Source organism: Microcaecilia unicolor, chromosome 6 (assembly GCF_901765095.1).
Source record: "Microcaecilia unicolor chromosome 6, aMicUni1.1, whole genome shotgun sequence".
Lineage (NCBI taxonomy): Eukaryota > Metazoa > Chordata > Amphibia > Gymnophiona > Siphonopidae > Microcaecilia > Microcaecilia unicolor.
Window position 1 is genome coordinate 163,471,903 of NC_044036.1, and position 22,082 is coordinate 163,493,984.

A 22,082-nucleotide genomic window follows, 5' to 3' on the forward strand; every position below is an offset into this window, starting at 1 on the left:
CATTCCACGCCCATGGCCATGCCCCCTTCTCGACTGCGCGTATGAGAATTTACAGGCACCGCATTATAAAATACACCTAGAAAGTTGTGCATGTAAATTCTAATTAAAGCCAATTAGTGCTGCTAACTGGTTAAGTACCAATTGCGCTGATTAGTATGTTCGTCAGTTAAGTTGTATGTGCAATTTGGCCTTGCGGCCATAACGTAAGGTGCCTTATATAGAATTTGGGGGGGGGGGGGGTAAGCACAAATTATATAACAGGATTTGCATATATAATTATCGTACATTGTGTTCAATTCTGATCGCCGCATCTCAAGAAAGATATAGTAGAACTGGAAAAGGTGCAGCGAAGGGCGACAAAAATGATAGCAGGGATGGGACGACTTCCCTATGAAGAAAGTCTAAGGAGGCTAGGGCTTTTCAGCTTGGAGAAGAGACGGCTGAGGGGAGATATGATAGAGGTATATGAAATAATGAGTGGAGTGGAACAGGTGGATGTGAAGCGTCTGTTCACGCTTTCCAAAAATACTAGGACTAGGGGGCATGCGATGAAACTACAGTGTAGTAAATTTAAAACAAATAGGAGAAAATATTTCTTCACCCAACGCATAATTAAACTCTGGAATTCGTTGCTGGAGAACGTAGTGAAGGTGGTTAGCTTGGCAGAGTTTAAAAAGGGGTTGGACGGTTTCCTAAAGGAAAACTCCATAGACCGCTACTAAATGGACTTGGGAAAAATCCACAATTTCAGGAATAACTTGTATAAAATGTTTGTACACTTGGGTAGGTTGCCAGGTGCCCTTGACCTGGAATGGCCGCTGTCGGGGACAGGATGCTGGGCTCGATGGACCTTTGGTCTTTTCCCAGTATGGCATTACTTATGTACTTATACTAGCATAAGTGCACAGTTGCATTACTAACTTGTCGCGAGCACCTCTAGTAGGTCAAAGACTGGTGTAAATGCTCGTGCCTAACTGTAGGCAGATAAGCGCATAACTGCTAGTATTATATAACCCACGTGCATAAGTGCTAGGTGTTCTCCTGACCCGCTCCTGTCCTTCCCGTGTCCATGCCCGCTAGCAGTTGTGCATGATAGATTTTGTGCATACAATCCTAGCTAAGATCAGTTTTGCTAATAACTGCTAAATAATGTCAGGTCCAATTATTACCACTTAGAGGCTATGGGCCCTTTTTACCAAGCTGCGGCAAAAGGGGGTCTGTGCTGCCATCGGCACATGTTTTTCACGCACGCTGAGGCCCTTTATTACCTCAACGGGTAAAAGGGAAGTCTCTCTGTTTCCTGCAGGGAATGGCCGTGTGGCAACAAAAGCACTTGCTGATCGACCATTTGGGGAGGGGGGGAGGGGTGGCAGTAAGGGCTCTCACGCTAACCCGACGGTAACCGGGCTACAGGTATTATTAGGAAAGGAATGGAAAACAAAAATGAGGATGTTATAATGCCTTTGTATTGCTCCATGGTGCGACCACACCTCAAATATTGTGTTCAATTCTGGTTGCCGCATCTAAAAAAAAGATATAGTGGAATTGGAAAAGGTGCAGAGAAGGGCAAAGAAAATGATAAAGGGGATGGGATGATTTCCCTATGAAGAAAGGCTGAAGCAGCAAGGGCTCTTCTGCTTGGACAAAAGACAGCTGAGGGGAGATATGATAGAGGTCTATAAAATAATGAGTGGAGTTGAACGGGTAGATGTGAAGCGTCTGTTCACGCTTTCCAAAAATACTAGGACTAGGGGGCATGCGATGAAGCGACAATGTAGTAATTACACTCTGGAATTCGTTGCCAGAGAATGTGATAAAGGCGGTTAGCTTAGCAGAGTTTAAAAAGGGTTTGGATGGCTTCCTGAAGGAAAAGTCCATAGACCGTTATTAAATGGACTTGGGGGAAAATCCACAAATTCTGAGATAAGCAGTATAAAATGTTTTGTACTTTTTTTGGATCTTGCCAGGTATTTGTGACCTGGATTGGCCACTGTCAGGAACAGGATGCTGGGCTCGATGGTCTTTCCCAGTAGGGCAATACTTATGTACTTATGCACTCTTTTGTATCACCAGATATGATGGCGTGCTAGGTGTGGGAAGTACCACGGGACTGCTGCGGTAGCCCAGTGGTATTTCCTGTTTAGTGAGCGGGAAGCCAGCGTGGGGCTTACCGCCGCTTAGTAAAAGGGGCCCTATAATTGGTAGTCAACACCAATTTGCGGTTAATTTATATTAAGTTATGCACATGAGCGACGCTATTTGATAGCTTGCATGTGCAGCTTTGTGGGCTAAGTGTAAAATTGTATATTCAAATTTGTGGAATTAGGGGCTAGCCTCCCTCTATGGGCTTTAAATATTGCTGTTGCTACAGCCCAAGCCAGCCAAAGGAGTGAAAGACCTGAGACTGCAATCTCACACAGTCCATCCACATAGCCCTGCACATCACTTCGGCAGAGATACTCTTGTAATAATCTTTAACTTGAAAAAACAAAGCATGTGAGTTGGGGGAGGGGGGGAACAGCCAGTCTTACTGACTGATGCTGAAATACAGTTGAAGATCTGTGTTTCTCCACAATGATTTATGTGCCGAAAATATTTTTCAGGAGGGACAGAATATGATTAATATTGTGGCATCAAAAAATAAAATCTCTTCATGTTGTCAGAGCCGCATATGAGGCTAAAACATTGCCTTTAAGAAGACTACTTTATTTGTAAATGTTTGTTGATTTCTCATTTTGGGACAGTATGGATGTTTGTACATTAACCACTCCCTGTTGCTGTGTTTAAAGACCTACCTGTTCAAAAAGGCACACCCCGCCGACCCAACATAAATGCCTGCACTCTGCAACACAACATAACCAAAGCTTGTAATGGACACTACATAATCTTTCCTCTCCTTGATTCCCATTGCAACTGAAACATATGTTTATTTTATTTATTTTATTTGTTGCATTTGTATCCCACATTTTCCCACCTATTTGCAGGCTCAATGTGGCTTACAATTTTTCCGTCATGACTTATGTCATTTCAGAATACATATACAATTGGTAATATATATAGAACATGAATGCTAAATGAACAGTCGGGTAAAAAAGGGAAAATATACAAATGGTATCACATATTGAATATGGATTGCATATTAAAATTTAACAATACAGTATAGGAAGAGAGTAATCCTATTGTTAAGTAAATGATGGTGAATTGTAGTTCCAATTATAATTATAAGTCTTTATGGTATGTCGTATTAAAGAGATGTGTCTTCAGTGCCTTTTGGAAGTTAGTTAGGTTGTGAATTATTTTCAGGTCCAATGGTAGAGCATTCCACATTTGTGAACTCAAGTATGAAAAGCTGGATGCATGTATTAATCTATATTTTAGACCTTTACAACTGGGGAAGTGAAGATTTAGATGTTCCTTATTCAACCATAATACCACCTGTATTTGTTTCTTTACCGGACTGGCGAATGCCTGTACGGTACTATGTAAGCCACATTGAGCCTGCAAATAGATGGGGGAATGTGGGATACAAATGTAACATATAAAATAAATAAAAAATAAAATAAATGCTAGAGACGCCTATAGGAATGAATATATGGGCATCTCTAGCATTTAGCATATACTCATTTTTATTGTGTGCTAAAAACGCGAGCGTGCCTTTGCAAAAGGGGCCCAAAGTGAATGGGTTGTGTCGGCATTAGCATACTGGCAGGTGCTAGCGCGGCTTTGTAACAGAGGGGTAAGTTCTGATTGGCACAAATGTTTTCATGGCTCTCTAGAGTCTAGTTCTGTCAGCAGTTTAGATTTCCCTATTACCATTTGTGTTGTGGGAGGCAGGGCTGGTGGTTGGGAGGCGGGGATAGTGCTGGGCAGACTTATTCGGTCTGTGCCAGAGCTAGTGGTGGGAGGCAGGGATAGTGCTGGGCAGACTTATACGGTCTGTGCCCTGAAGAGGACAGGTACAATCAAGGTAGAGTATACACAAAAAGTAGTACATATGGGTTTATCTTGTTGGGCAGACTGGATGGACCGTGCAGGTCTTTTTCTGCCGTCATCTACTATGTTACTCGTTCTGTACACTCCTGGGCTGAGAATTATAAGTCATCAGAAAGATTTTTGTTTTATTTATCTTTGATCAGGACATAGATACCCGCTCTGTAGTTGTAACAAGTGCTTGAGCACCTCCAATATTAAAAAAAAAAAAAAAAACTTCTTCACTTTCTAGGGAAGAGTAATGTGTGTTAAGTTTAACAAACACAGTTGTATTGGAAGGTTAGATTCTATGAGGCGAGGCTACAATTTCAGGGGCAGATGATAGCAGAGCATGTGGCTTCTACTGTGATTACATAGTAACTTAATAGATGACGGCAGAAAAAGACTTGCACGGTCCATCCAATCTGCCCAACAAGATAAACTCATATGTGCTACTTTATGTATATACCTGACCTTGATTTGCATCTGGCATTTTCAGGGCACGGACCGTAGAAGTCTGCCCAGATCTAGCCCTGCCTCCCAACCACCAGCCCCGCCTCCCAATCTCTGCTATGCTTTTGAGGATCAATTCCTTCTGAACAGGATTCCTTTATGTTTATCCCACGCATATTTGAACTCTGTTACCTTTTTCATCGCCACCACCTCCCGCGGGAGGGCATTCCAAGTATCCACCACTCTCTCCGTGAAAAAATATTTCCTGACATTTTTCTTGAGTCTGCCCCCCTTCAATCTCACTTCATGTCATCTAGTTCTACCGCCTTCCCATCTCCAGAAAAGGTTCGTTTGCGGATTAATAGCTTTCAAATATTTGAACGTCTGTATCATATCACCCCTGTTTCTCCTTTCCTCCAGGGTATACATGTTCAGGTCAGCAAGTCTCTCCTCATACATCTAATGTCAATAATTGCATGTTAATTAGTAATTATCAGCACTGATTGGCTTGTTAGCTAATTAAGTTGCACGTGCAAATCCAGAATACAACCGGATTTGCGCACACAACTTAAGTCATGCTATATTGAATCGTTAGAACATATTTGCGGTGGTGCAGTAAACAAATGAGATGTAAATTTGAACTGCACGGAACATGCACATTAATTATAGAGAGCCCGCCAGACACATGCGCACAGAGGTTCTGTGTTAAGGGCACCTTATTGTGTGCATGTCCGAAGAAAATGAAAGTGCCTACACACGTACATAAATAGAAGTCTCACAAATTTCTTGTACATAAGATTTTTTGCGAGGCTAATATATTTGTTCAGAACAACGTGGAACAGATGTGTACTGGTGCTTTCATTTTTTTTTTTTTTTTTTGGATGTGGGCATTGAACTCACCATTATCTCTGTGTATGGCTGCTACTCCTGTTGTTGACTTTTAAAGTTGTAGGTGTGTGCAGGGAAAAGATAAATACTCCACACAGATCAATTAAACTGCTTACTGATACTGATAACCTCAAAAAGCATACTAGCAGTAAGATAGTGTCTACATTGGATAGGAGAAAAGTCTCAACAAACTGTGGCAAAAAAATCTCAGTCATTAATTGCACACAGAAAAAGTCATCGTAGACTAAAAAAACCCTTTCTTTTTTATTTTGCTTTAGATGTCTTTGTGTGTCATGTCCTCATGCATCAAAATCTCAAAATCTTTTTCGAATCGCCAAAGAGATGAACATGAATAAAGTTATCTTCACGTTGTGAACTCCAGCCAGTTAGTAGATTCCTGTGCGGTCCCAACGGTACTGTTTCACGTTTCTTCCTCAGGGAACCACACCGCAGAGCATCAGTTGTTTTACTATTGCTAAATGCGGGTTGATAAGAGTGAGTTCTCCAGCATTTAGCAATAGTAAAACAACTGACGCTCTGCGGTGTGGTGCCCTGAGGAACCAACGTGAAACGGGACCGTTGGGACCGCACAGGAATCTACTAACGGGCTGGAGTTCACAACATAAGGATAACTTCATACATGTTCATCTCTTTGGCGATTCGAAAAAGATTTTGAGAGATTTTGATGCATGAGGACATGCCACAGTTTGTTGAGACTTTTCCCCTATCCAATGTAGACACTATCTTACTGCTAGTACTGAAGCACTACACCCCCTATACTGTACCGTTCCCTCTGATTTTGGCTGTTAAGTCTAAGCTGCCTCAGGCCTATTTCTCACTTTGTGCGTTTGTTAAAATCCCCTGTTTACTTCTGTGCATTGCAGCAGAATACCTAATGGCCTCATTACCATGCATTTTAATATATTGTGCATTCGAGTGTAACGTGTGAATTCGGCTCCTGTGCTGAACCCCTTTTCTCACAGTATCCACGTATCTCTGCTCATGGCAGCATTTTTCATCGTCCCCTCCTTGCCATGTGCATTACAGCAACAGTGTAGTAAACGTGTTATTTACCAGGAGAATATTTATGTTCCTTGAGCTGCTTGTGACTGTCTGTCAGATGACCAATGGGAGCTGAGCTCAGAACTCCTCTTAAGTCCTTTTGTCTTTAGGTTTATTGAGCACAGACCTAAAGACACCAGTGTACTATTTTTGCTCTGGCTCCTCAGGAACTCATTATACAAGCAGCCAGAAGTAATGAACTGTAGTGTGTGCGACCAGATTAAGAATTTCTGCCTTCCGGGTCAGCAGTATGGAGATAAAATTATGCTGGTACTCTTCTTTTGATACAGTGGCATAGCCACAGGTGGGCCTGAGTGGGCCGGGGCCCACCCACTTAGGGCTTGGGCCCACCCAAATGTAGCAGACATTTAGCAGTAGCTGGTGGAGATCCCAAGCTCCGCCAGCTGAAGACTTCCCCCTGATGGTAACAAAAACGTTACTCTCCACAATTCTGGCACCTGTGCATGCTTAGTTTTCAGCGTATGCCTGCTGCAGGCTGCCAAGGTAGAAAGAAGCGTTTTCCCGCCAGCTGAGATATTTTTTTGGTGGGGGGGGGGGGGGGGGGTGGAGAACACTTGGTGCCCACCCATTTCTTGCCTAGGCCCACCCAAAATCTGTTGTCTGGCTACGCCCCTGTTTTGATGTAAAACCAGGGCTTTTTTTGAGGGGGTACTGCTAAAATTGACCCATGGTCCCCAAGTTTTAATGAAAGAGCTCAGGCTCTACACACCAATTCTGCCTTGTCATAGATTCTGTGACTGGTTGCAGGAGGCCTGGCTATTGTGGGATGGGTCCCTCAGTGATCACCTCAGCCCTGAAGGTTGGCCTGGCATTTCAGTACCGGCACCTTTTTCGCTAGGAAAAACGCACTGTGTAAAACATATGTGGTCCTTTTATTTTGGAGAGGTTTGATTTAAGTTTTTACCAGGCAGATGGAAAGTGGCTCTTTTTTGAAAGAGTGATGAAATGAATGTTACTTAGAACTGAGCTCACGGATGTTCAGAGAAAAGAGTAAAGGTAAACTGTAGTAGAGCTGTTAGTAACATGGCCCTGTTTGTTTTCCTGATTGCTGCAGGCTATCATATTATGGATAAGCTCTCTACATTTATAATTTTCCAAAAGAAAAAAAATCCCTCTTGAAAAAAAAAAATAAAACTGGTTCATCTTCTTTTTCCCCCCGGAGGCTTTGTTTGAGTTACTTGGTTGTAAGCACACACCCTTTTGATTTGGATTTCTTGTCCTGTAAACCAGTGGTTCCCAAACTGGTGGCTTGGGACCCAAAATGGATCATCAGTGGATGGGGTCACAGACGCAGAGCTGCAGCCACTGCCCCCCCCCTCGACCTCCACTGTGTTAGAGAATGACACAGGGACCCGTGGTAACCGCGGGGATGGGGCGGGGACAGATCTCACGGGGACGGGGTGGGAATGGGGACAAACTTTTTCCCCATGTCACTTTCTACTTTGAAGCCTGTTAATTAACTGGACTGTTAATTATGTTTGTTTGAATCAGACAACAATAGTTTTATTCTTTGGAAAAACAAGCAAACATGCTGGCCACAGCTAGCAAACTTTTCATGGGGGAATCCTGTACAGCCTGCTACCAGCACAGCTTCTAAAAAGACATCTTCTATTGCAGGAGAGACTATGAAGACTGAATTCTGAGATTGTTGATGACTTCTTATTCATCCACAGATTAAAATATCATAACAGTGCTTCATAGGGCATATTCCTCCTCTCTAGGGCATACAGAACGGGTTGTATTTTGCACCCCTGGACATTTTAACAGGGTGGATTAGGATTCCTTGGAGTAGTAGAAGTCAGCTATTGTTGGGGTTGGAAGGGTAGAGGGTGGTGGTGGTGGGAGGGTTTATTATAGTTGCTCATTATTGTTTTCTATTTTGTAATTTATACACAACAGTTGCACAGCATATTGTTCCTTTTTATACTTTATTAAAAAGACTTCAATATAAAATCATAAGTGTTCGAGGCCTCTGCAGATGAGAGCAGAGCCCATGGGGATGGGGCGGGAACAGATTTTATCCCTGTGGCATTCTCTATTCTGAGACCAGTAGTAGCACTCATCATGAGACAGTGAATGAGTGAGTAAACAAGTGTTCATAGTTCCTGTCCCCTTCTGTGTGGGCTTCCTGTTAAGACTGGAAGCCAAGGCACGCTGCTGGGGTCTGAGGGAAATACCTGGGGGAATTCTGTGCAGTTACACAATGCAAAATTTGCACAGAATTTCCTTCCCTGTCCAGATCTTGCAGTAAAAGGAGGGAGGTGTGTGGTGCACATCAGGCTGTGCCCTCCTCTGTCATCGTAGGCCCAACTAATTATTTGAACTGTGTGGGCCTCCATATAGCTGTGCAATTCAAACAAGCATAATTGGAAGTGGTGCAAAGAAAAGCTACAAAAATGGTATGGGATTTGCGTTGCAAACCATACAAGGAGAGACTTGCTGACCTGAACATGTATACCTTGGAGGAAAGGAGAAACAGGGGTGACATGATACAGATGTTCAAATATTTGAAAGGTTAATCCGCAAACAAACCTTTTTCGGAGACGGGAAGGCGGTAGAACTAGAGGACATGAATTTAGGTTGAAGGGGGGCAGACTTAGGAGTAATGGCAGGAAGTATTTTTTCACAGAGAGAGTGGTGGATACGTGGAATGCCCTCCCGCGGGAGGTGGTGGAGATGAAAACGGTAATGGAATTCAAACGTGCATGGGATAAACACAAAGGAATCCTATTGAGAAAGAATGGATCCATGGAATCTTAGCAGAGATTAGGTGGTGACGCCGGTAATTGGGAAGCGAAACCAGTGCTGGGCAGACTTCTACAGTCTACGGCCTGATTGTGACTGAATAGATAGGGGATGGACTTGAGTGTAAATTTTAAGGGGTTTCTACGTTAGCTTCAGAATTTAGTACAAGAAAAGTACTGGGTAGACTTCTGTGCCCTGAGAATGGCAAGGACAAATCAAACTCGGGTATAAAGTATCACATACCATCAGTGCATTTTTTCTAGCAAAAAAGGTGCCAGTACTCAAATGTTAGGCCACCCTTCAAGGGTGGAGTGATCACTGAGGGACTCATCCCACAATAGCCAGGCCCCCTGCAACCAGTCACAAAATCTATGACAAGACAGAATTGGTGTGTAGAGCCTGAGCTCTTTCATTAAAACTTGGGGTTCATAGGTCAATTTTAACAGACAATGGAAAAGGTGCCGGTACTCGGTACCCCCCAAGTACCCCCTCAAAAAAGCCCTGCATACCATGTAAAATGAGTTTTATCTTGTTGGGCAGACTGGATGGGACCATACAGGTCTTTATCTGCCGTCATTTACTATGTTACTATGTAAGTATTTGAACTGTGTGAGCCTCCATATAGCTGTGCAATTCAAATAAGCATAATTGTGTTGATGGGCAGTATATCAAATAAGTGACCCATGACTAAAAGCAGTTGAATCTAGCATTGCAGAGGAGGAGGATATGACCCAATTCCCCTATTGACCTATAAGTGCATCCACTCTGCCGCTCCCCAGTACCTCTCCACTCTTGTCTCTCCCTACGTCTCCCCTTGACTACTCCGTTCTGTAGATAAATCTCTCTTATCTGTCACTTTCTCCTGTACTGCTAATTCAAGTCTCCGTTCCTTTTATCTCGCTGCACCTCATGCCTGGAATAGACTTCCTGAGCCTATACGTCTAGCCCCGTCTGTAGCCGTTTTCAATTCCAAACTCAAAACCCACCTCTTTACCACTGCTTTTTGACTCGTAATTCACTTACCGTGTCCTTTATCCTCATCTCTCTTTATTCCCTTTACCCTTAATTGTTCTGTCTGTTTACCTGTCTTATCTAGATTGTAAGCTCTTTGAGCAGGGAAGCTTCGTTGTGCACCTTGGGGTTAGGAGAAGCACAGCAATCCTGACTATGTGCCATAAGGGGGGGGGGGGGGTTCAGCTTTTAGGTGTGCCTTGGGGGGAGGATAGAAAGAAGGTGAGGTGGGTGTGTGGCTGGGAAGGATGAAGTAATAGTAAGGGTATATGTGTGGAAGGAGGAGACCTTGGGGGGGAAAAAAGCGAATTAATGGTCTTAAAGGGATAGAGAACTGGGGAGGGTGGAGCCTGAGAAGGGAAAAGGTATGGGTAGGAGAAAGATTTTAAGCTTGGGCTTTATGATGGGGGAATCCTGTGGAAAAGGACTACAAATAAACTGTGCAGAATTTTGCGTAATTGTAAAATACTTTGTGCAGAATTTTCTACATTTTTGTACAGAACTCCCCAAGGAGTAGAGAGGGCACATTAGCAGACATCACCCTGTATCACCGGCTGCTGCTGCTGCCGCTACCGTTGCTCTTGCTACTGTTTTCCTGCTTTGGATAAATGGGAGGAATGAGAAGTAGATTGGGGGGGGGGGGAGTGGAGGTTTGCTATATTGTTTTCATCAACATTTGAGGATGTGAATTTTTAAGTGTTAAAATATGGTCCTATTGAATACCACTATAAACTGTAGATGTCATTTCTTCCACAGTGACCAGTTGATTTGTTTGAAATATAGGGGAACTTGCATTTTCCACTTACAAATGGACTTTCAGCTCCATTTGTTTTGGTGGCTGTAGAAATCTCAATGGTTTTGCATCTGCTGTCCCTCTACCCTCTGCTTTTTGTCAATATCAGCTTGCCAGGGATACCTTAGCGTGAGCTGCAGAAATAAAAGATCTGGTATTGGGTCTGCACAGTATGCATCATTTTCTTAAGACCCGATAATGGATTCTGTTAGTCGAATTTCAGTCACTGGTATTGTATTTTCATAATATGATGTGGGAACTGTAAGCCATAGGAGTATTTAGCACTCGTAGGGAGACCCTATGAAATTTGTGCTGCTTGCAGGGTTTGGGAGAAGAACATTATTACAGTGTGCAGTAAAACTGGGAAGTATGTTTGCCTTGAATTTATATACACAGGTCAGTGTCTGAATTGCATTTTATATTTTAGTTGCTTTTATTCAAACATCAACAATATATCTCCAGTAACTTGTAACATGCCATCAGTTCTCAAATCCCATATCCTGGACCATGTAATCTCCAATATTTGCTGCTTATTATTTATTTATACATACATACAGAGGATGCTGGTACAGCATAAGTAGAGGGTTTTGTCACATGGTGTACCCAGGGGGAGTCTATTAGGAACCCTTTTGCCAAGTTGTGGTAAGCACTAGCAAGCATTTACCGTGGCTTAAACTGGCTTACTTTGGGCCACGCTCAGGCATCTTGTGGTAATTTCCAAGTCGGCACATGCAAACGGTGCCCTAAAAATATTTTAAAATTGTTGTTGTTCTAACTGGTTAGCTCAGGATTATCATGTAAGCCCTTACCACCTTCAAAATAGGTGTGGGTAAGCTCTCACATGGTAATTTTTATCAATGGCTGTTCACTAATGGCAACACGCGGGGGGAGGGGGGGCTTTGGTGACTTTCGAGCAGATTTACTATATGCAGCCACATCATGATCGAGTCCCAGGCAGGGAACACATGTATATGTGTGTCAGAGAGGATCGTATTTCAAGAGCACTGGGAGCGTTTTTTTTTTTAAAGCATGGGGGTTTTTTTTTTTTGAAGAGAGGAGCAGTGTCTGTCCGACGCATTCAAGCAAATTGAAAAGGCTGGCAGGAGTATCGGTTCTCTCTAGGTGAGAATCTACTGCCTCATACTAAGAAAGTTTTCTGAATTCTAAGGGGGAAGGTGTGAGCTGGCACTGTCATGTGATAATGTCACCTATGTTTGTCTGCAGAGGATTTTGTTCCAAGGCTGCTTAGTGGGTATGTTAAGAAGGATAGCAAGTATTTTGAATGCCTCCTTGAGACAGGGGAGGATGCTGCAGGTGTTGAAGGAAGCAGTAGTTACCCCATTCATTTTGTTGTGCTGTTCCTTTTCTTATGGAACAAGCTGCTGTATGAAATTCATGCTGTAATGGATATTTTCATTACGTAACTTCCCACTGTTCCATAACTTGTGGGGATAGTTGTGTCCATCAACCAGCAGGTGGAGATAGAGAATCGAAAACCGAGCTGAGACGTATCTCTCTTGGAATCCAGTCCAGCTTCTCAGTATTTTCTATCTCCTTCAGGTGGATGTGTACCAAGGAGGTTAAATTGAGAACTGGAGATGGCGTGACCTCAAAAAGCTGAAGCCAATTATTTAGTCTCCCTTTCTCTCGCCCCCGTGCAACTGTCATCCCTATACACTCAAAACAAAGCAAAAAACCCTATGAGCTGCTGCATCTATGTTGTTGTTTATTATTTTTAGCATTTTTGTTTGATCTCACTTATATTTTTAAACATGCCAGCTTGTGCAGCATATGGATGTACACTATATCAATTTCATTGGTTAGAGTAGTAATTAGTTCTAAATCATAATCATTGTGCCATTTGGAGGGACTGGTTTTAGGGACTCCCTGCCTGTATTCATGCAGAGATTTTTTCACCTAGTAAAGGGCCACCAAAACAGATACCATGTTATGAGAATCAGGTGCTCAACAATCAGAATTACAATCAAAGTACAAAGCTTTTTTTTTTTTTTTTTAACATTAATTAGGTTGAAATCTTGGAGCATTTAACATCTTTTTTTTTTTTTTCTTCTGTGCTTACATCAAAAGAAAAAGATGGTATAAGGAAACTTGCTCCTTTTGTTTTGTGGAATGCAGTGGTCTAGTATAAAAATGTACTTGCTTTCAGAAAGATGTTGAATAATGAGGGAAGAGCTCCCTTCATGCAGAAGTTCTGTCCAGAGTCAGTCTAATTGTGCCAACATTGTCCAGTTCAGCACACTGTTAGCCATCAAGTTCATACAAAGTTAATCATGTTCAGTGGAAAATAAATCTGTTGGCTCAGGCTGCCCGCTATGTGAATTTTTCATCACTGTTTCATTATTGCTACCAAGTATTACATATTATGGGCATTTGCTTTAAACTTTGTTTTAATTCATTTATTCAGATCTTACATGCACATAGTATTTCTTTTTAAACCCAAAGGCAAATTGTAATGGTGGTCGAACAATTAGGTATCAGCTATGTTGTTTCTGACTTTACTTGTTTTGAACTTCTTTGAGTCTTACTGATCTGTACATCTGCTGTCTAGAATTTTGGAAGATGGAAATGAGGAAATAAAAATTAAGTTTTGGATGCATTCTGTAGCAGTTACTGTTTACTTTGCAATGTGTGTATGGATGTCTGTGTGCATGTGATAATGTTTGAATAACTATCTATACTTATGGCTATGATTTCTGAACATACGGCATCATTAAAGCACAGCCTTTTAAATGCCCAGTTGGGTATATATACTAATCTCAACTTTGTTAAACGTTTCAGACATTTCCATCTACTTGCTCCCATGATATTACTGAATTCTATTCTTCTGTCTCGCAGTATTTTCAAATGTAAGCCACATTGAACCCGAGTTTGCTTGGGATAATGTGGGATATAAATGTTTTAAAAAGTCCTTTATCCTCCACCTTTTAAGGCACTGCCTGTCCAATTGTGGCACAAAGAAAGCAAGTTTGGTCCAGTGAAGACTAACTAACTCAAAATAACCTGCTCCTTTGCTGGGCATATTGAATATGCGACCATACCATGCCTTTGTGATTATATTCTACTAATAACTTAAATGATTAACTGGCTTTCATGAAAGCATTATATAACCTTTGAATGTATGACTGAGAACACAAACATATACTTATATATTCAATATCATAATTCCTCATGTACAGCTAAAAAACAACCTTTTAGGGTGGATACTTTTCACAATGAGCTCCCTTTATTATCGACCAGATAAAAGAGAAGAGTTTTCAGTTTGGGCACAATATAAGTCAGCACAAGAACAAAATAAAAGAAAACCAATATTGCCCCAGGTACAACAGTAATACAGTGTACTACTACTACTTATTTCTATAGCACTACAAGGCATACGCAGCGCTGTACACCATACACGAAAGACAGTCCCTGCTCAAAGAGCTTACAATCCTGATAAGACAGGTAAACAGGTGTACTATCTAGACTGTGAGCCCAATAGGGACAGACTCAGTACCTGTAAAGTGAAGCTTGTGACTAGATAGGTCTAAGTGGTATATAAATACTCGAATGAATGAATGACTGCATTAGGGGCTTAGAGCCCATTTAGTTATGTTTAAACAAATGAGAGAGCTTCATGAAAAAAATATTTATTTTTATTATTTTGGCTTATGAAAACACTTGTCCCTTAAACATGCTCAAAACAGAATAATCCATTGGTGTATCTAGAACGTAAACTTCTACAAAACAGATGAAGTGAAGATGTGATTCCATGTGCCCCAATGAAAGGAGAGTTTAATTTTACTTCCATCTAATTACAATGTATTCCATTTAATTACAATGTATTCCATCTTTATAACACCAGGCTTCCCAAAGCAGATTATAACAGTTAAGATAAGCCCATCCTTCTATGTTAAATTGTACAGCGCTGCGTAACCCTAGTAGCGCTTTAGAAATGTTAAGTAGTAGTAGTAGATTTGGCCATGTATTACTGTGTTCTATAGAACAGTGTAGAAAAATTAGCACAAAATACAGAGTTTATTACTGCTGTTTCTACCAGCTACAATAATTTTTAAGCAGTTTTAGTGATGTTGAATTTAATGTCATGATATATATCTAGATATGGGAAGCTTTCAAATAAGTAAATAAGCTGTCAAGTTAAAAAAATATATTTATTTATTTATTTGCTGCATTTGTATCCCACATTTTCCCACCTATTTGCAGTCTCAATGTGGCTTACATTATGCCGCAATGGTGATCACCATTAGCGGAATGATAAATACAAAGAGGTGTTACAATCAAGGCACATGTAAATATCACATGAATTAGATGTAAAAGTAAAATCAAATGAATTAGAAGAATTAGATAAATGATTCGTAACAGGTGCATAAGAATAGAATAGGACAAGATAAAAACGTTCAGTATTATTAATGTAAATTAAAGTAACCAGATTGAAGAAATCAATGTTGGTTTGTTCTGATGCATTTTAGATGTCAAGTCTTTTGTGAAGGATTTGTGTTATAAGTCTTTTTGAATAGGTTTGTCTTCAGTAGTTTCTGGAAGGTTATCAGGTCATGTGTTATTTTTATAGCATTCGGTAGCGCGTTCCGTAGTTGCGTGCAGATGTAGGAAAAGATGTATATTTTGTTCTCCACCTTTTAAGGCACTGCTTATCCAAATGGAACAGCTTTAGGGTCCTGTTTACTAAGCCGAGCTAGAGGCATGTTAGCGTTTTTAGCACATACGAAACATTAGCACACACTAATTGTGTAGATGTCCATAATATTCCTATGTGTATCTACACAGCGTGTGCTAATTTTTAGTATGCGTTAAGAATGCTAGCGCACCTTAGGAAACAGGGCCCTTAGACTTTGTAAAGATGGACCTTGCATAGGCAGTCCCTTATTTCTAATAATTGCTTAGAACATTTGTGATTTGGTGGTATAGAAAATTTTAAAATAAATGAATACAATTTGGTGGGAGAATCGCTAGAGATATGTGTCTTTGCTAAGCTGGTTTTTAGCTGTTTAAATTGATTACTCCACCAGGAAGGTTGTTGATTGATTTGATATAGATCTAATTAGCTTTTAGACCTGTGTTCCCCGTATGCCAGTTACAGACTCGTGATGCAGGCCCTATCGCCGAAACATGGGTTGTGTCGAGTCAGATTGAAGAATTATTTATTAAAAGATCTCCAGCCTTTCTCGTTCACTCTACTGTTTGTTTTCCTTCTGTGTGTTTTGTGCAGAGTGTGGACTCTTGTGCTTTTTGCTTTTGCTAAAATTTGTTTCTGTCATTTCAACATATGCTAAATGATTTTAGTTTGTACTAAGATTAGTTAGCCTGTGCTAAATAGATGGAAATAGAATGAAATGTCAATGAAACAAAGACATAATGGAAGCTTTTTCTTCATACCCCCCTCATTTTGGGATCTGAATTTGTGAACCCGTTCATGAGTGGCCTGTTTGGAAGATATAAGTGTTTTGGTTAAGAAAGAGATGAAATTGTTGGGGGTGATGCTGGATTATAGGCTTGCAATTAAAACCCATAAGTACATAAGTAATACCATACTGGGAAAAGACCAAAGGTCCATCGAGCCCAGCATCCTGTCTCCGACAGCGGCCAACCCAAACATACAAACAAACATTTTATACATGTTATTCCCGAAATTGTGGATTTTTCCCAAGTCTATTTAGTAGCGGTCTATGGACTTGTCCTTTAGGAAACCATCCAACCCCTTTTAAACTCTGCCAAGCCAACCGCCTTCACCACATTCTCCGGCAACGAATTCCAGAGTTTCATTATCCGTTGGGTGAAGAAAAATTTTCTCCGATTTGTTTTAAATTTACTACACTGTAGTTTCATCGCATGCCCCCTAGTCCTAGTATTTTTGGAAAGCTTGAACAGACGCTTCACATCCACCTGTTCCACTCCACTCATTATTTCATATACCTCTATCATGTCTCCCCTCCCAGGTTGCTAATGTTGTTCAGACAGCCTTTAGTCAATTTATTTATTTATAGCATTTATATCCCACATTTTCCCAGCCATGGGCAGGTTCAATGTGGCTTATATCAGTCTGAAAGACATACATCAAACAGGCAATAAACAATCAAGTACATTGAAGTTGAAGATGTTAGGGAGTAATTACAGAGGAGAAGAGAAGGAGAAGGGCAATAGGGTTCAATAAGTTGTTATGATAGCTGCAGTTCAGGAGTTATGGATACAAGGAGGGACTTTGGCGTAAGCTTTTCCAAATAAATTTGTCTTGAGAGATTTTCTGAAAGTCGAATGATCATGAGTAGTTTTTACAGATTTAGGTAATCCATTCCACAAATATGCGCTAATATAGGGAAAGGTGGATGCATAAGTGGTTTTATATTTGAGGCCACAGCATGCTGGGTAATGGAGATTTAAGTACAAACGAGATGATTTGTGAGAATTCCTTGGTGGCAAGTTGATAAGGGTATCCATATAAGTAGTAACTTCACCATAGAGGATTTTATGCACCAGGGTGCAAACCTTAAAAGTTATTCGGTCCTTGACAGGATTCAAATCTATGCTTACTTTGTATGATTACCGTTGTGTGATTCAAAGTATGATTTTGATGTGACTGGACTACTGCAATGCCTTTTATGTTGGTATGGCTGCTTCAGCAGTTAAGGAATTGCAGACAGTCCAGAATGCTGCTGTGAGAACAATTGTGGGCTTATCTAGATTTTTACATCGACACCTGCTGTTAAGCAACTACACCAGCTTCCAGTGGCACAAAGGATTCACTTTAAAGTGCTTACAATTGTTCATCAGGCATTGTTTGCTTCTGCCCCGTCTTACCTGAAGCAAGCACTGCGGATGGACCCAGACGAATGTTAAGATCAGAATCGCCTATGCCTATTTCTGTTGATGCAATAATGCAATTGCGCTATACTGAGACAAGAGCTTCGGCTTTTGTGTCAGTTCATTCCACAAGGAAATTCCAGCTATCTGGCCAACTTCGGCGATGCTCTGACCTTTAAGCAGTTTTAAAAACTTTATAAAACAAAACTGTTTCTTTCTGCGTTTTGGTAATTATACATGAGTCTGCTGTTTGATGCTGAGTCATGTTTTTGTATTTGTTGTTGAATATTAATGTTTTTATGGAAACCACCTAGTTATAGGTGGTATATAAGTTTCAAAATAAATAAATGACTACTGCAATCAAGCGTCTTAGGAATCAAAGCTACCCTTCTGTAGCAAACAACCTGTCTTACTGGGTGTCTTAGTGAGAGAATGAAAGAGGTGCACCCTGTCACCTAAAAGACAGATTTAGGTTCCAGGAAGAAAAGGAGACTGGACAATTGTATTAATTCCCTGCACTTTGTTCTTACAATGTAAGAATTCTTGTTGATCTGGTTATATTTTCTTATCTTACATGTGAATAGGAGCTTCCTAAGTTTGTTGAAGGCCTTTTTCCTGGTAAATAGAGTAGGCAAGTGCAGACACACACACACATATATATAGATATATACACACAGATATATATATGTATATGTACATATATATATATATATATATATATATATATATATATATATATATATATATATATATATATATATATATATATATGAAGGCACATAGGGATCACAAGACCCATCTACTTTGCCCAAATCATTTCTGCTGTGATGCCATAGATAGAGTGCAAGAATATTTGGTTCTCAGTCTTGGCAAACCTTTCATCCTGTGACCTACTCCCCCCCCCCCCCCCCCCCCCCCCCCCCCCCGTGGTTCTGGCTCATCTTGCAATCTATAATTCAGTTCAGTCCAGGCCATAACCTACCACTTCCCCTGGCTGCTCAGCCCCTCTTGCTGGCAGGAGGAAGAATGCTTAATGGCATGCTAGCCTGCTCTGCCGAGAGAGGCCAGTCTCATGGTATGGGCCATAACAGCATAATATAACGTGTCCTAAGAAGGCATGAATTGCAGGTGGAAAAAAGTATGCAGATTCAGAAATAAAAATCTCTGCATTTCTTTAGGCATTTTAAGAAAAAATTCAAAATGTTTATAAGATACAGGAAAAAAAATAAAAAATATTCAAGAAGTGTAAGACAATTAGGGCCCTGTTTACTAAGGTGCGCTAGCGTTTTTAGCGTGTGATAAAATTTGCACACGCGCTAAATACTAGAGGTGCCCATATATTCCTATGGGCATCGCTAGTGTTTGCACATGCTAATTTTTAGCATGCGCTAAAAATGCTAGCTTGCTGATAGCACAGCTTAGTAAACAGGGCCCTAAGAATGTATAGTAACTGCATTCCATACTTCTGGTGTAAAGTATACACTCAAAATACACCTCTATTAAAGCATCACAAGTATGTCTCGTTCTGCTATGTTCTGTATGGTTTTGAGTTTTTGATGGTAATATTGGTGAGTGCAGATACATTTACTCTTAATCTGCCAAAGCAGTATACAAAACAAGCATAAAGAAAAAAGAGCACAACTGGGCCTTCAAGTCTAAGACAACAGGAGTCCTTTATTGAGATCAGACCCGACACGGGCCGTGTTTCGGCGTCAACAACGCCTGCCTCAGGGGTCTAGGTAAATTATCAAGATACGCAAGCAGGGGATTCAACTCCCCACCAGAGAAAAATACACAACTTCTGTAAAACGTCATCGGTCAAACAAGACTACCCGAGTAATTCGCTGAACTCCTGTAGAGCGTCATCAGACAGTTAAAACCGTCAAAGTCTCAGTCTTGAAGGCCCAGTTGTGCTCTTTTTTTTCTGTATGCTTGTTGTGTATACTGTATCACCCTCTTAATCTGCCATCAATTATAAAGTAAACCAGTTGATTGCTTCCAATTCAGTGCTAGGTTTTAGCCAGTGTCTGATTTTTCTCTCCTCTTTTATAAGTGATCATGAAACATAGTGGCTAAGCCAGTGTTTTTGTTCAACATTTCAGCTGTGTTGGCGTTGAAGAAGACGAGGCTCCTGATATCGACATATATCATTGTCCAAATTGTGAGAAAACGCATGGAAAGTCAACATGTAAGTGAGAACACCTGTATTGTAGCTGTTCTTATCAGAAATTGTCAGGAATAATCCTTTTACATTCTAAGCTTTTCTTTCAATTATTCATTAATAAGTAGGGGTGGGCAACTATTAAAAATTCTAATTGTGATTAATCGTGCAACTAAACCTTGCGATCACATGATTAATCACGGCATGCACTTTGAGCATTTCTCTCTCCCTTTCCTTCTGGGTTTTTCCAATTGAATACAGTCATCTCTCTCACTAGGCCTTCTCTCAGTTTCTGTCATGCCCCCTTTACCAGCCTTCACCTAGATTCTTTCATGCCCCCCCCCCCATCATTTTTAACACTGACCTGCCCCCCTCTCCCTATGTTTACCTCAAAAGCAGGGCTCGGGCTTTGGATTTTCTCTTCTTGCTCGGCGCTGCCTCAAAGTCCTGGTTTTCCCCTGCATGGCACGGCTCAAGTGTCTGCAGAGCCCGGCTATGCAGGGGAAGACCAGGACTTTGAAGCAGCGCCAAGGAAGAAGGGAAAATCTGGAGCCCAAGCCTGTGCCCTGCTGTTGAGGTAAATGCAGGGGGAGGAGGGCAGGTGTGTGTTTGTTTAAAAACAAAACAAAAAAAAAAATCAGCCGGTATTAAAAATCACCATTTTCGTTAAAATTTAACACGTTAATTGCCCATCCCTAATAGGAAGACAAAAGGGGTAGTTTTCAGTAGCACTGTACCTTAGTAACTAGCTTTCTTAAATTTTACTAGTCTTTACCAGGATAAAAGTATGAATGAGGTTTCATGCCCCACATATTTTTAGCTGCATTAGGAGGAGGAAATCTAGATGTGTTATTTTCATGGAAAACGTTCTTGGGGGGAGGGGCATTGCAGATGTCAGAGTAATTGATACCCTTACCAGTTTTCAAAATGAAATCCCATATGTAATTTTATTTTGAAAATTGGTGCAAAAGCTGCAGTTAAAAATACCTGTGAATGTTGCAGGAGTGTAAGCAGTTTAAAAACTGCCTCATTTCTCTGTTACGCTATAGAATGAGGCACTCTAAAATCTGCTAAGATGGTGGGACACTTAATTTTTATGAGTATTTTTCTAATTGCAAACTGGTGGCTAAGGGGTTAATTTTATAAAATCTTTTATGGCCACATATGCATGTAAAGTCCATTTATAAAATACTGACTGGTGTAAATGTATGCCACTTGTGAAGAAGGCATGTAATTTGCCAGTAGGCCTAGCTGGGGTCATGGTTTGTTTGGAGAACGGAGAGTTTGCAAGTGTGCACGTTGACTGTAAAATACTTTTTATTCACTTCTCAGTGATATAAATAAAATATGGTAGTTCAAATGCACTAGTGGTACATTAATTTTAAATTTGTTGTGATACTTTGTGTTTTGGTTGCTTGCTGTAGCTTGACTGATGAGAAGTCATTCTTCTTTATAAGAGCAGTAACTTCTTTTTAACTTTTAGAGCATATGACAGACATTGGTTTTAATTTATTTATTTATTAGGATTTATCTACCGCCTTTTTGAAGGAGTTCACTCACTCAAGGCGGTGTACAGTAAGAAATAGATCAAACATGAGCAATAGGCCAACTTATAGTTTAGCTCTGTGTCACTACTGCATTCAACTCATGCCATTATTTACCAATAATCAATTTCTCTTTAGAGGCATCACCATCATTTCTGTTCACTTGTGTACATACGTGTTCAGTGGGTGTTCTCCATTTTCTTTACTATGCATTGCACCACTATATTTATTGAGGTTGCAAAACATATTACCGTCCTATAAAATAAGATGCACGACGTCTTTTCTTCAAGCTGAAGAGCCCTGATTTCTCTTAGCCTTTCCTCATATTAGTGGTTCCATCCAGGAATGCTGATGAGTGGTTACATGTTCCAAACTAGTGGTGGTAGAAGATAGATCAGCCCTCAGGGGTTTTGCATGGAAACAGCAGTGACAGAAAGATGATCAACCCATGTGAAGGCTGTGGTAGCAGAAGTGAGATTGGCTTGCAAGGGCTGCTGTAAAGGCAGCAGAGGGAGGAAGAAGATTAACTGTAAGATGGGGATGAGACAGCTGTGACACAGAATGAGTTAGTAGTGGGAAAGAGAGAGGCTGAAATATCTGA

At 40.8% G+C, this 22,082-nt stretch overlaps 1 protein-coding gene across 1 annotated transcript in view; it reads left to right on the forward strand.

Moving 5' to 3' along the window:
- PHF2 (PHD finger protein 2) overlaps positions 1-22,082 on the forward strand; it is a 289,360-nt gene that overhangs the window by 69,489 nt on the left and 197,789 nt on the right. The window contains exon 2 of the mRNA XM_030206771.1: positions 19,879-19,964. Coding sequence (XP_030062631.1) covers positions 19,879-19,964 — 86 coding nt within the window. The remainder of the gene's footprint in view (positions 1-19,878; positions 19,965-22,082) is intronic.